Source organism: Lampetra planeri, chromosome 22, assembly GCF_965212315.1.
Source record: "Lampetra planeri chromosome 22, kcLamPlan1.2.h2, whole genome shotgun sequence".
Lineage (NCBI taxonomy): Eukaryota > Metazoa > Chordata > Hyperoartia > Petromyzontiformes > Petromyzontidae > Lampetra > Lampetra planeri.
This window is the reverse complement of record NC_136128.1, coordinates 10,731,750-10,746,718: the sequence shown is the minus strand read 5'-3', so window position 1 is coordinate 10,746,718 and position 14,969 is coordinate 10,731,750. Positions and strand designations below refer to the sequence as shown.

At 51.2% G+C, this 14,969-nt stretch overlaps 1 protein-coding gene across 1 annotated transcript; it reads left to right on the top strand.

The window, feature by feature from the left end:
- The first annotated feature begins 6,203 nt into the window (after positions 1-6,203).
- On the top strand, positions 6,204-14,947 carry LOC144725134 (b(0,+)-type amino acid transporter 1-like). Its single transcript, XM_078604605.1, has 6 exons — positions 6,204-6,959; positions 8,405-8,538; positions 9,907-10,036; positions 10,843-10,967; positions 13,081-13,168; positions 14,714-14,947. Exons 1-6 carry the CDS (start codon positions 6,204-6,206, stop codon positions 14,945-14,947), a joined length of 1,467 nt encoding a protein of 488 aa, XP_078460731.1.
- Positions 14,948-14,969: the final 22 nt, after the last annotated feature.

Here is a 14,969-nt window from a genome sequence, read left to right as displayed (position 1 = left end):
GAATTATTTTATTCACACGTAACTTACATTTTATTAATGTTTGTCTTGAGCCCAACTTTGCAGCCAACTTTATTAAATTGCTTCGATTGACTCGTGTGGTTCAGTACAATTGGTTGCCGTTGTGAATATGCCACCAGTAAATGTGAGTGAGATGGGCAACATTTTCTCATCCTATGTTTGTGCCTTTGTGTCTCCGATGAAATATTCGGAAAATATCTTCACACATTGCTTTAAGTAACTTTGTCGAGAGTCATATATCAGAATCAGAATATTTATTTATACTGCAGGAGGAGGAATCCGATGAGCTATGAAGCTCTTTTTCACAGATGTCCAGTAGGAGCGGGTAAGAACGTTACAACAACGAACAACACAACACATGATAGCAGTGCAAAGTACAAGAAAGGTTAAACAAATCACCCAAACGCATACAAATACAACCAAACCACCCCGTGCTACCAGGCAAAGCCCACTGAGGTATGAACTTGTTTTTCAGAAGCGACCTGGCCACAAAGAATAGCCCCAATACATTGGTCCATCGTTTGGACATTTATAGCAGCAAAATAATCAGAATAATCTCAATTCATGTTTCTGTATCCATTGTGTCCGTGTGTGTATTATCATACGTTCACCAATACATGGTACAAAGGATCAGAAGTGATAAAATAAATGGAAAAATGCACGCCTCGAATCGGGCTGAGAGACAGAAAAATAAACGCATGGATCTTAGAACAAATGTCAGTCCGAGACATCGAATTGACTGCTCCTAAAGGAAAGTTAGCGGACTTCGGCAGGGCTTATCGCTAACAGGATAATAATGCTCGATGGGTGAAACTCAAAAAGGAGTGGCTGCCAAAGGAGAAAAATCTTGGAAAGCTGGGTTCGATCCCGAACTATGCTTACATGTGGTCTAAATCTGGCATAGGTCTCCCCCTAGTTCGACTCGGCCACGTAATAAACACTTGCTGAGGTAGGAGAAGATAAAGACGGCCGGGCATATGTGTGTGTTGCTGGAAAAGATACTTGAGCAGTGTGCTCCGGGTTGGCAGTGGTCTCACCGCAAATAAGTTGAGTTCCATTATCTTTTCATCGGCTGTGTAATGGTGTGTGGAAGATGCCTGGCTTGTGAAGCTGTCTGGGTTCTTATCTTGAAAAACGTGGGTCCATTTAAAAGAACACCTGTGCCAGCTTGACACATTCAGGCTGGTCTGCCTACGTTCCATGCTAAGTGTGTCCAGGCTGCATTGTGCGAGAAGCTCACAGCTCCTTGAAAGATCTGGGCACCGTTATGAAAAGTTATCATTCCAGACACCATCCCATCAGTGAGCTCCTCCGACAGGCGAGGCAGCGTTGGCTGGGTCATGTAGCTCGTATGCTCAGCCATCGCGTCTCCAAGCAGCGTCTGTTTGGCCGGATAGGGGGGGGCAAAACGGACGCGGATCGGGACAGAGAAGAGATGGGAGGATGTGGGGTACAGGGTAATGTGGAGCTGATTGGACTTGCCGGTGACGGCTACTCGCGGTGCCAAGATCGGCCTCTGTAGAGGAGACTTGTGAAGGACTCTATTGGGCAATCAGAGAGAGTCACCTTCCAACAACAACAGCGGAGGGCAGAGGAGCGACGCCCACAACAACGAGAAAAGCGCCGGTCAGATAAATCACTGTAAGCAGGCAAAGTGGGAAGTACAGGTGTGTTATCTGCCAGCCATCTCAGTCGGTCAATCTCAGCCCCGCGACCTCGAACCAGCGAGTCGTTGACACATAACGTGGCCTCAATGTGCATCTAGCTTGGCACAAGCACCGTGGCGTCGTCACCTCCACTTAGTTGCGAATGTGGGTTCCTTTTTTTGTCGCTGGGAAAGACTAAGGGTCCCACCTGTGACAGGGTGGTCCGTGCGAGGTGCTCGCTCACAGCAAAATCACCTTGTCGTTTTAAAACGATGAGTTTATAACAAGACAAAAACTCCCCAACAGTTTACTCACGCACAGTCCTGCAAATTGGAAAAACAATGCGTAAACAAAATGATTAATGATACAGCAATAATCGTTTACTGTATTTAAATCCAAAGCACCTCATAATCGCCGCAAAAATGCCATAATCCCTATTTTTTCCAAGAACAAAGGGCGGATTGCATTATTCCCAGCCCCGACAAGCACATGGACCCGTTAAGTCGATTAATATGATGCAGATCAGGTAGGGAGAGTGGATTAGCCGCAGTCGAGGCACATTCCAAGTTTCCACGAGACGCGCCTGTGTGAGCCCTTTCACTCACTCGCTGGCTCCCAGTGGTGTGAGCCCCATCGCTCACTCACTCGCTGGCTCCCAGTGGTGTGAGCCTCTCGCTCACTCACTCGCTGGCTCCCAGCGGTGTGAGCCATCTCACTCACTCACTCGCCGGCTCCCAGCGGTGTGAGCCCCATCGCTCACTCACTCGCTGGCTCCCAGTGTGAGCCCTTTCACTCACTCACTCGCTGGCTCCCAGTGGTGTGAGCCTCTCGCTCACTCTCTCGCTGGCTCCCAGTGGTGTGAGCCTCTCGCTCACTCACTCACTCACTCGCTGGCTCCCACCGGTGTGAGCCCTCTCGCTCACTCACTCACTCGCTGGCTCCCAGCGGTGTGAGCCCCATCGCTCACTCACTCGCTGGCTCGCAGTCAGTGGTGTGAGCCATCTCACTCACTCGCTCGCCGGCTCCCAGTGCCGCTCCTGCAGAAACTCCTCCGCTGTTCTACATTGCGGGCCCCTTGAGGTGAGAACTCACGCCATGTCATGCGACACGAAGAAACGCGATTTTTTTTTACCTTTCTCACAAAACGTGCATCATTATTATTGTTGTGATGCTCGTTAGATTCAAGAAAGCCTAAATTGAGTCTCACGACTCTTTATTTTTCAGGATGGTCCTGCCAAGTTGTTTTTGCAGTCGTTGCGCGATGATTGCTGCTGCTGCTGTGTAATCCGAGTTGAGTGATTTTCAGGTTTAAAATTTTTTTTTATTCAATTTGCATCGCTGACGCCGACACACGATGGCCCACACTCTTGCGAACGACCTCGCTGTATCTTTAACGTCCACTATGAAGCGTACGGCGCGCAGTATTTTATTGTTAATCGCACTAACGCAGTGTTGTTCAGGGCAGCCGCTGGAATTCGAACCGCGAACCTCTGCAACGAGGGGCGAACGAGCTCGCGCGGGGCCGTGCCACCTCCCGGGATTGGGTGCGACGCAGTCATTTCTGGGCTTGAACATCCAGTTCCATACCTCCCTGCACTTCATAGAATGCAAGGGCGATTTAACGGTGCAGCATCCATGAATTCACGCCAGTCACTCGCTCGCTCGCTCACTCGCTCACTCACCGGCGTTCAGTCAATCAATCAATCACATTTTATTTCGTAGAGCATTATTCGTGCAAAAATGTAATGCATGGTGATTTACAGGCATAAAAAATAAAAGTGAAATTTTAGGCAAAATAAAATCACGTTGTAACAAATTTCTAGCGAAGGCATGATAAAAATAACACATTAAGAGAATCCTTATTAAAAGCAAGTTTTAAAAAGTAGGTTTTTAGATTTATTTCAAAAGCGCTTAATGATTCTGAAGCCCTCAGGCTGTTTCACAGGCGAGGACTGTCAACACCAAAAGTTGCTCCTCCCTAGGGTTTGGATCCTGGCCTTTGGGACAACTAAAATACGAGTACCAGAGGATCTGAGGGATCTTGTTGGTTCATATCTTAAAAGCATGGCAGACATGTATACAGCTCCCAGACCACTCAAGGACTTAAGAACCAATAGAAGAGTCTTAAAATCAATTCTATGACTCACTGGCAGCCAGTGCAAGGATAGTAAAATGGGTGTTACTTGGGCGATCTTTCTGGTTTTCGTCAGTACACGTGTCGCTGCATTCTGAATGAGTTGCAATTTACTCGTTAATTTCTTCGGAAATTAACGAGTAAATTGGTGGTAAAAGCATGCATCAGTCTCTCAGTCGTAGAGCGAGAAAAAAAAGGGTGTGATCTTCGCTATGTTTCTGAGATGATGCCGACTGCGACGTTGAAAATCGGCATCCTTTTCGCCCTTCGACCGCTAATGCCACGGTTACTGTTCCCGCACACTCCGCTGATCTCTTCTTCCTCCTGTGTTGAGGACTCGGTCCTCAACATCGACACTCACCGTGCTCATCCACCACCACTGCAGGTCACGACGGCACACAACAAAGACAAAGATCCCCCGTATAGCCTTAACAGACTGTTGGGGGCAAGTGCTGTTAGCGAGCACTCAAGAAGGCCGGGCACGGCAGGAAGGCCAGGGACCGATTCAGATAATCGCCGCTGGTGTTGGTGGCCGTAAGCGGATATCGAACTCGGGTGGGCGGGTTCGCACCGCAGCGTGCTAACTGCTACACCACCGCTCCACATAACAACACTCACTCACCCACTCACTCACCCACTCACCACACTGCAGGTCACAACACTTCTTTTTATGTTGTTTTCCATGCACTGCTCCACTTTGCATTTCCGTCCTCCCATCGTCTCTTTCCCCAAGTTCTTATAATTCACGAAACGTGTTAACGCTCATTCATTACAACCTTAAGAGTGTTGTTTTGAGTTTGGTGAGTGGTGAGGGTGTGTGTGTGCCTGGTGAGTAGTTAATTTATGGTGATTGGGCTGTCTCCGGTGAGTGTGAGTTCGGTGAGAGTATTGTGTCTGGTGAGTGGTCAAGTGTGTCTATTATGAGCTGTGGGTAAGTGGTGAGTGTTCGGTGAGTGGTGAGCGTGTGTAACTGGCGAGTTTTTGGTGAGTTTCAAGTGAATGTCTTGTGAAGGTCAGGTGAGTAGTGCTTTGAAGGTCAACACGACCCTGTTTGCAGGAGGGGCTGCCGTTGACCTGTGCCGCATAAGCGATCACACATTTCAGAGATGAAAAGTATAACGACGATATACGGGTGCCTTTAAAAAGTTAATATTTCCGTATGACTGATGATGAAGAAGTTGGCGATGATGATGAGTTGATGAAGTTGGCAAGAGGATGATGTGAAATTAATAGTAGTGATGATCTGCTACTGTTGCTAATGATGAGTATATGGAGTTGGCAGTGACGATGGTGGTGATGATTTTATTAACTTGATGGTAATAATTATTGCATGCAGTTGGTAGCAATGATGATTATGTGTTTGAGTATGTTGCTGGTGATAACAGTGATATCTCCTACTCTAGGTGCCGTACTCTGGCAATCTAAACAATCTCCCATCACCGACAAACTCTACATCTCACCCATCACCGACAAACCCCACATCACACCCATCACCCATCACCGACAAACCCCACATCTCACCCATCACCCATCACCGACAAACCCAACATCACACCCATTACCCATCACCGACAAACCCCACATCACACCCATCACCCATCACCGACAAACCCCACATCACACCCATCACCCATCACCGACAAACCCCACATCACACCCATCACCCATCACCGACAAACCCCACATCACACCCATCACCCATCACCCACAAACCCCACATCTCACCCATCACCCATCACCGACAAACCCAACATCACACCCATCACCGACAAACCCCACATCTCACCCATCACCGACAAACCCCACATCACACCCATCACCCATCACCGACAAACCCCACATCACACCCATCACCCATCACCCACAAACCCCACATCTCACCCATCACCCATCACCGACAAACCCAACATCACACCCATCACCCATCACCGACAAACCCCACATCTCACCCATCACCCATCACCGACAAACCCCACATCACACCCATCACCCATCACCCACAAACCCCACATCTCACCCATCACCCATCACCGACAAACCCCACATCTCACCCATCACCCATCACCGACAAACCCCACATCTCACCCATCACCCATCACCGACAAACCCCACATCACCCCCATCACCCATCACCGAAAAACCCCACATCACACCCATCACCCCCATCACCCAGACCGATGCCCCCACGACCACGACGGCGTGGGGGCGCGCCGCGCTGCGCGCCCCACAGCCCCACGCCGTCATCACCCACCACAGCCATCACGACGCGCACATCACCATCACCACAACCATCAGCTCATGCCACGCGCTTGCCAGCGACGGACACCCCAGATGCCGCACCTACCACCACCAGCACCACCAGCAGCACCACGAGCAAGCTGCACCTACAACGGGAGCTGGGACTCATGAGCGGCGCGTCTCTCATCGCCGGAACCATGATCGGATCGGGCATCTTCATGTCCCCCGGCTGGGTGCTGCGCTACGCCGGCAGCGCGGGCGCCAGCCTGCTGGTGTGGCTGGCCTGCGGCGTGCTGGCCACGCTGGGCGCGCTCTGCTACGCCGAGCTGGGCACTCTGATGCGGGAGTCGGGCGGCGACTACATCTACGCGCTGCGCACCTACGGCCCCGTGCCCGCCTTTCTGTTCGCCTGGAGCTCCGTGCTGGTCGTGCGCCCGGCCAGCATCGCCGCGGGGGCCCTCAGCTTCGCGCGCTACGCGGCCGCCCCCTTCTACCCCGAGTGCGGCGCCGCGGGCCCCCCGCCTCTCGTCACGCGCTCGCTGGCCGCCGCGTGCGTCGTGGCGCTGACGCTTGTCAACTGCGCGAGCGTGCGTCTGGCCGCGGGCCTCCAGAACGCGTGCACCGCGGTGAAGGTGGCCGCGCTGAGCGCCGTGGCGCTGGGCGGCGTGGTGCTGCTGGCGCGCGGCGCAGCCGTGCACGGCCTCACGGACGCGTTCGTGGCCGTGTCGACGTCGTCGGTGTCGAGCGACGTGTCCGGGGCCACCGATGATGACGCCGATGCAGCCGCGGCTGCAGCCGGTACGGCCGCGGGGCAACCCGCGGCGTCGACCTCGTCGATCGGACTCGCCTTCTACCAGGGACTGTGGTCCTACGACGGCTGGAACAACTTGAACTTCGTGACCGAGGAGCTGGGGAGACCCGAGGTGGGTGCCGGATGATTGGGAGGGGTTTGAGTGGGGAGAGCGCCGACGGGAGGGCAGGTAGTCGCTGGTGGGCACGTTGGTGAGTGTTAGCTGGAGGGAGAGTACTCGTGACTGGCTGGCTAGTTGATTAGGGTCAATGCTATATACCCGCGGCTAATTTGATCGTTTGCCTGGGTAAGTTATGAGCACTCGTGGATGGATGGTTAGTTTGTTATGGTTAACAAGAGGGGAACTAATACATCCTTTTATTTTATTTCTACCTACGTGACTTTACCGAAAGAACCAATGATTATGGATTCCTGCAGTCACTAAAGCTTTAAATAAAGATTAATACATCCTGATGGGCTAGTTTGCTCGAGGTAGGGCTGGAATCGTGTTGATTAGTGTGCTATTTTCTATTCGAACGTATTAAACCGTCAATTATGCATACATTGTGACCGCAGGAATTCATATTCTTGGTTCTTTCGGTAAAGTCACGAAAATCTAATTTTTTTAAACCCAATAAAAAAAATCATAAAAGCAAAAACCCACGACGTTTCGATCGCAACACAAGGGTCTTCATTTTAGTATTTAAATGTTGTATTATTATTTAAAAAAAATTTGCATACAGTGGCGGACGTAACTGAACACGCATCGTCTCTTCTGCGATTTTACTCCTTCTCTGCGAGACCGCAGGGATGCACGACCAGCATAAATAATTGTTCATTCATTCACTCATTCCTTCCTCACCTACCATTAGACGTATGCCGTGTGTTGTAAACGGTCTCCGTACATGTGTCGTAGGTTTGGTTTCAGGCGGCACAAATACTTCCCAAACACGACCACTGTATATATAAAGCGAAACCACCACCCGTACACCTGCACCATTGAATGATGATTCTAAAATATACAATTAAAACACCATCACCATTGCCACCACCATGATCATCACCACCACCCATCGCTTCCGTTATACCACCACAACCACCTACTATAGCCTCACCGAAAATACCACCACCAGCATCAGATATTACCACAATCACCACCAACACCATGATCAGTAACAACAGCGGGTTGCTTGAACAACAGCGGCGATCTTAAACATGGGGGCATATCATTGATATAATTTCCGTACGAAAAATTATTTTTCTGTTCTGGCCTCCATTCTCCACTGGTAGCTTAGCCCGCTGCATGACAACAACAGGGAGCTCGCACACACACATCGCTGGCCCGTTTCGCAAGCAAACTCACGTGCGCTCACGCACGTTCAAAGTGCACCTAGCCTGGCTCGACCGCCGTGGTGACGTCACCGCCACGTAGCGACGAGCGGCGGCTGTAGTGGCGACGGACTTTTCATCTGCGTTCACGCGTGTGCTCACGCGTGCGCTCACGTGTGTGCTCACGCCTTCACGTGCGCCGACGCGCGTGCATGCGCGTTGATGGCCGTTCACGCGTGTTCACGGCAGGTGACCTTGCCCCGTGCCATCCTCATCGCCCTGCCCATGGTCACGCTTCTCTACCTGTTCGTGAACATGAGCTACCTGGCGGCGATGACGCCCGCAGAGATTCTCTCCTCCAGCGCCGTCGCCTGGACGTGGGGGTGAGATCTTCGTCTTTTTTGTTTATATCTCGGCCTCCCCGGAGTCGTTTTGTGTCAAATTACCTTGCCCAATGATGCTCATGCCGCACCGTACTACATCGGCACGGTGCTTACAAAGTGTCTACTTGTAACGCGCCGCGCAGCGTTCGCTCGCTGGCTCGCTCTCGTAGAGAGAGAGAGACGGACAGAGTGGGGGCGACTCAGAGGCGCGAGGAGGAGGAACCACAGACGAGCAGCGGGAAGGCAGCAGCAGCAGCAGCCACGCGGCGAGGAGCCGGCGCCAATAATTTCCCGAGCTCTGCGGCCATCGATGTATTAAGGTGTCACGGGGTCAATCAATTCGTGTTTATACACGTGGGAGGAAAACCGGAGCACCCGGAGAAAGCCCGCGCGTGCGAGGGGGGAACACTCTATCCCACGGGTCGGCAACCAAAATAACAAGAAGAGCCATTTTTTTTTATTAATTCGGTAAAACCAAAAACTCTGCATTTCAAGAGCTGCATTGCACGTGACTACGAGACGGTGGTCCTCGCTAAATAACGCGTCACGAAGCAGCCATTAAAGAGCCGCAGGTTTGCAGACCCCAGCTCTAACACATGCAGCCGAAACAGGTGGAGTCCACGCGGAATGTTTTTGCTGAACTGCCTTCTCCTGGCGAGCCAGGGTGCGGCATCCCCTCGACGTCCACGGGAAGGGAGTTTCGCACCGTCTGTGTGCTGTGTGTGCGGTGATCCACCAGCCCCTCGCTGCTGCCTCCACAGTGCAGCAGCAGCAGCTGCGTAGCCACCACCATCACCACCACACGAATCAATTCTCCGTTTCATGGCATGAGACGGAGAACGCATTCGGAGAAATGTCCCGCAGAATCGGATGAGATGCCTTCAAGTGACCTCTGGTCCGCATTATGAGAGACAGCATTTCCCTGCCCACCCACCCACGCTGCCACAGAGAGAATTGTTTTGACGCACGACAGGCAGAGCTGTCTTTTTAATTCTCAGATATGGATATGCTGTATCATGCAATTCAACGCAGAATCAAGTTAAATTTGATGGGGATTTTTTGTATGTGTGTGTGTACTCTTTGATCATCAGGCTGAGATCGTAAATCCACTATGATTCAATAGATCGTGGCTATAAATGACCTATGACCCTTGATGTATGTAAACACAACCGCGATCACATTATTCACTGTAAACTTTAAAACCAAGTTGCCAATTGTCGCCACTGAGTGCCACCTGTGACTGTCACCTGTGACTACCACCTACCACTGCCACCTGTGACTGAGCGCCACCCGCTGTGCACGGGTGCCCTGTTGACCCTGCACCCCCTCCCCCCCACCCTCTCCACGAATCTCCGTCCGTTGTGGCAGCGCTCGAGTGATGGGGGCCGCTTCGTGGCTGATGCCCGTGGCGGTGGCGCTCTCCACTCTGGGCTCGGCGAACGGGATGTTCTTCTGCGGGGGCCGCGTGTGTTGCGTGGCGGCCAGAGAAGGGCACACGGTGAGGGGCGGGGGGGCAGTGAAGGGGCTAGGGTTATGGAGGTGAGGTTCTGAAGGATCGGGTTTCACGACCCTGCGTCATCATCAGGAAGGGCGGCCACGAGATGTGAAGATGGGGGCATCAAGACGCGTGACATTAGATCATCATCATCAGTCACATCAGCATGAGTAGCTTCATCATCGTCGCAGTTCGTGGCAACATTGTCATAAGCGTTGATAGTATCATCATTTTCAGCAGCAGTATGATCGGTCGTCGTCATCATCAACAGCAATATTACAATTTAATAGCCACCAATTTAATTCCGTCATCATTACCATCACGCTGGTCATCGTCATTCATCACGTAATTGCACGAGAAGCATCAGCAATGTCATCATTGCCGCCAACTTCATCTCCATCATCATCAAGATAATTGTCTTTATTAAAATCATCATAGCCATCATACCCATGATGCTCACACACACGTGTGTGTGTGTGTGTCGTTGTGTGCGCGCGTTCATTGGTGAGCAGTGGCGCAGTGGTTGGCGAACCGCGCTACGAACCCAGCGAGTCGAGTTCCATTCCCGCTCACGACCAAAAAACAGTGACAGGATATCCGAACCCAACCTGTGCCTCCGTTAGGTCGACTCAGCCGTGAATTAACACAGTAACCCTGGTGCAGTGCGTAAACACGCGCGCCGGATTGGGGAGAACACAAAGGCGGCAGGGGGCGTGATGCTCATCGCCACGATGTCACAGCACCTTTGCCCCCCCGCGATTCTGTCGAAGGCTGCCCGCGGACGATGCATCTTTGTCCGTGTCGCTCAGCTCTCCATCCTGTCGATGGCCCACGTGCACCGGCTCACCCCGGCGCCGGCCCTGATGTTCACCGCGCTGCTCTCGCTGCTCATGGTCGCCTGGGGAGACTTCGGCACCATCGTCAACTACTTCAGGTGCCGGCCGGTGCCGACTCGGCTATTGCAGTGGAGGGCTGGCCGGGGGGGGGGGGGGTTGGCGCCTGCTCCATCTCCCCGCTAATTAGTACAATGCAGTCACTCCCCGGTTTACGTCGCCACCTTTGTTTAACGTCGTTTCGCAAATACGTCGCCGCTGTATTATTATTCACACCCGCTACTCGGGTTTGCGTCGCATCAGCCTCCCGCGCGTCCGCGTCCTTCCTCGTTACTCCGTCGCCTCTCAGCCTCCGTCACCACCTACTCTCTTAGACCGCGCTCTGATTTACGTCGTTTTCGGTCATTCGTCGCCGTACCTTTCCGGAACTTTCCTGCATTTCCACGTTCTGAACCCAATTCCCACCCCCCCCCCCCCCCCCATTGCTTCCGCGAAGGGCTAAATGAACAGAATTAACGCCTCCCGTCTGCTAATTGCGCTGCGTTCTGTGTTGTAAGATATGAAAAAAATCTATACTGTGTACAAGTAAAAGGCATGCACAGGTTAAAAATCATAAGCATTTCTGCTTGGGAAATAAATTATTTGATGATGCTGTCAGTGATGCGTAAGCACAAGTAACGGACAACACATGCTACGTAGAAAGGGTCATCGCCCGAAACGTCGCCTGTCATATATATATAATTTATTTTAAAACCACAGTGTTATTGACACATTTGTCGAGTTTCGTTTTATTTTTCTGAGAAAGAGCCGCTCCGTTCACTCGATGCATTGCCATCTGTACCGGAACGACAGCCAATGTTTACACATTGTGCGTTCGAGGTTCATGAAGACATTTAAAAGGCGTTGGTTACGCGCTCGTGAATTGCCTTCGATCAATGGTTTTGATGGGCGGCAGTTGTTGACGATGTGCTCCATCCAATCACTCTTGCCAGGTCACTCCGAGACTCATCCTGGTCTCTTGAATTCTCCCCTACTTCTTCTTCTTCTGCGTACGGCTGATGTTAATGGAGCGCAGCCGCTGTAACCTTCCACCGAGGGCCGGTGAGCCAGAGCATTGCGTCCAGGAGCAGCAGAGTGCACCGTTGCGATGATGCCTCCTCCGTCGTGTGTACGAATCGGGCATTGAGTCGTTATGATGTCCCACGGTTCCTGTTCTGAGTGACCTCCCACAGTCGATGACTGGAGAGTCGTTTTTATTTATTTCCCATTTGTGCATCACGCAGCCCACCTTGTTCACTGAGAAGTCACGACGATTGCCATCGACCGAGCGACCGAACATCGGTCCAACGATCTCCTTGGCCCGCTAAAGCAACAGCCGTCACCTGGTTAAGCAAAAAGTCAACTTGAATGTTGGTTCCACTCCGCAGTTGCAGGTGGAACTACAAATACACCACAAATGCCACATCCTGTACTTGGCCCTGCCCTTTCTTGCCCATGAACGGTGGGGAGGGGTATGACGACGCCATTTTGCCTATGCCCACTCTCTAGTTGTGCAACTAATTCGCCCTGGAAATCGCCCAACTTCATGTTCGTCTGCGACCGCTTTGTCCACAACTGCTGGGCGCGCAGTTGCGCAGCGGAGGGAAGTTAGATGTCGCAGCTGTTCAGGATTGCCACAGCCAATCACGGTCGCGCAAATGTGTCACGTGGTGATTTATAAATTGCGTCGCTGCAAAAAATTTCCGAGCGGATCGACGGTTTAAAAAAGTCGGGTCTGTACTCTACTGCTAGCAACCGGTTGCTCAACCGATTGCAACCCGTTGCAGAGACGCCCACGTCAGCAACTCAAGTTGCATGCAACCAACTCGCGCAACTGACCGCAACCGGTTGCAGAGGTGTTCACATACGAGCGGCTCGGTTTCAAATCCACGTGTGCGCAACTGATTGTTCAGGCGTTTTTCAGTTTCAGTTTCATTTATTAGATAGAACCCTGTGAGCCATGCGGCTCTTGACTCGGGTGCAACAGCAACAAAACAAAAACATGAACAAGAAATATCTTAAAGTGACTACGCGCAAACAAAAAAATTCATGCTTTAGGAATACCGCGTGGCACGACCCCTCACCCGCACCTCCCTTCTCCCCCCTCTCCACCTATGCCCCCAACCTCCGCTCACTCACGTCGCACCCCCCACCCCCAATCTGCTGTACCCCCAGCTTCACGTCCTGGTTTTTCTACGGCATCACCGTCTCCTCGCTGCTCTACCTCCGCTACGTGAGACCCGACAGCCCCCGGCCGTACAAGGTTCGTGCCCAACTTCATCATCACTCGTCGTCGTTGTTAGAACTGTCTTATTATTATTATTTGTACGGGACCTTTTTATGTCAGGATCAAAGTATGAAAAATAAGAACAGGGTTTACACTTTCTGGCAATAAAACAGGTGTTGAGATGTTCAAAGACCAAATGCTGTAGATGTAACGAGATTATTTGATTTTTGATCATCTTAACACCTCTCATATTTGCAGTGTCTTTGCACTGTTCGTCATTTGGCGTTTCTGGTCTGACACTGGTGAGACGAGGCCAATCAGTTTTAAAACAATGCATTATTATTATCAGAGCCACGTGTATTTGTGCATGTTTTGCCACAAGTACGTGTGGTTAATGCAGACTTGATTCCTTGCAAAAGTTTATATTTGGTGTTTGAAGATCTTAACACGTGTTTTATTGTCAAAGGGTAAAACATAATGGGACCTCCTTTGCCAGTACTAAAATATGAGAATAGGTTTTCCCCTTTTTTCTGGCAACAAAACAGGTGTTAAGATGTTAAAACAGCAAACTGAAACCTTTTACAAGGAATCATGTCTGCATTAACCACAATACTTGTGATCAGAATGCAAACAAAAAACACACTGATAATATATGCATTGTCTTTGAAACTGATTGGTCCACACCAGAGACAGATTTCTTTTGAGCCTTGTAAAATGTTTAAGTTTGGTGTTTTAACATCTTAACACCTGTTTTGTTGCCAGAAAAAAAGGGAAAACCTATTCTCAAAGGGTAAAACCTCTACTTATTTGTGATTATTACGATAACACTTGTTTTCCCAGAAAAGCTTTGCTGAATCTTACGACTCTTTGTTCAGGAAGTTTCCTGCCATGTTTTGCTACGTACGGTACTGTAGAATCCCAATTCTTTACGCTCAGGAGCTGTGTAACAATGGCATCATCATTCCATAATTATAACATTTGAGTACATTTGCTATTTGCGGTACTCAAAGGCCATCACCGAGGAAGGCGCTATGTTTTGCCGTGCGAAATCCGAATTGACTAATTTGCGGTGTAATATTTGTAAACTATGGACCATGAGGACGCCGGCACACAATGACCCCACTCGTTTCGAATGACATCGCGGGTCCTTTAATGTTCGCCGTCAAGCCGACGGCGCGGATATCATGGTCATTGCACCCGCATCGATCACCAGGGCTGCACGCCGTATCTGCACTGCGATCCTCCGCAACAAATTGTGTCGGAACATGGGACAGCTGCCAGTGGGGGTGCCCTTTAATAACTCTTGAGATGACATGGTATTGCACGTACGTTGAACTTCTTTCGCACCGTGCGTAGCCAACCGTGCTAATCGGAGGTGTGGATCCAAAGTCGCTTATCTCGTGCTTAGCAATTGAGGCAGCCCAGCGTAAAGGGCACTCGACCAAAAAACTAAAAACGCATTTATTATAGAGGCCGCTGCTGCATTCCCCACGTCATTGATCCTTTAGAAACTCGGGAACTCTTCCCTCGTACTTGCAAAGGTAGCGACGGGAGACCCTCGCGACCCTCTCTCCTCCGCAGGTCCCCCTCGCGGCGCCGGTGCTCGTGGTGATCACGGCCGCGTGCCTCGTGCTGGCCCCCATCCTGGAGGAGCCGCACATCGAGTACCTCTACGTGGTAGCCTTCATCTTCAGCGGCCTCCTCTTCTACGTGCCCTTCGTGCACCTGGGCGTGCGCTACGCGGGCATGTCCCGCATCACCACACACCTCCAGCTGCTGCTGCAGGTGGCGCCCTTGGAGGTCAACAGGGACTGACGTCGCGTTTCCACGGCTGTCG

Bases quoted from the DNA above. Each gene is read 5' to 3' on its own strand.
- LOC144725134 (XM_078604605.1), top strand. From the start codon at position 6,204: ATGAGCGGCGCGTCTCTCATCGCCGGAACCATGATCGGATCGGGCATC. The intron at 10,037-10,842 runs GTGAGGGGCGGG...CGTGTCGCTCAG, and splicing joins CGGCCAGAGAAGGGCACACG to CTCTCCATCCTGTCGATGGC. The intron at 10,968-13,080 runs GTGCCGGCCGGT...CTGTACCCCCAG, and splicing joins ACCATCGTCAACTACTTCAG to CTTCACGTCCTGGTTTTTCT.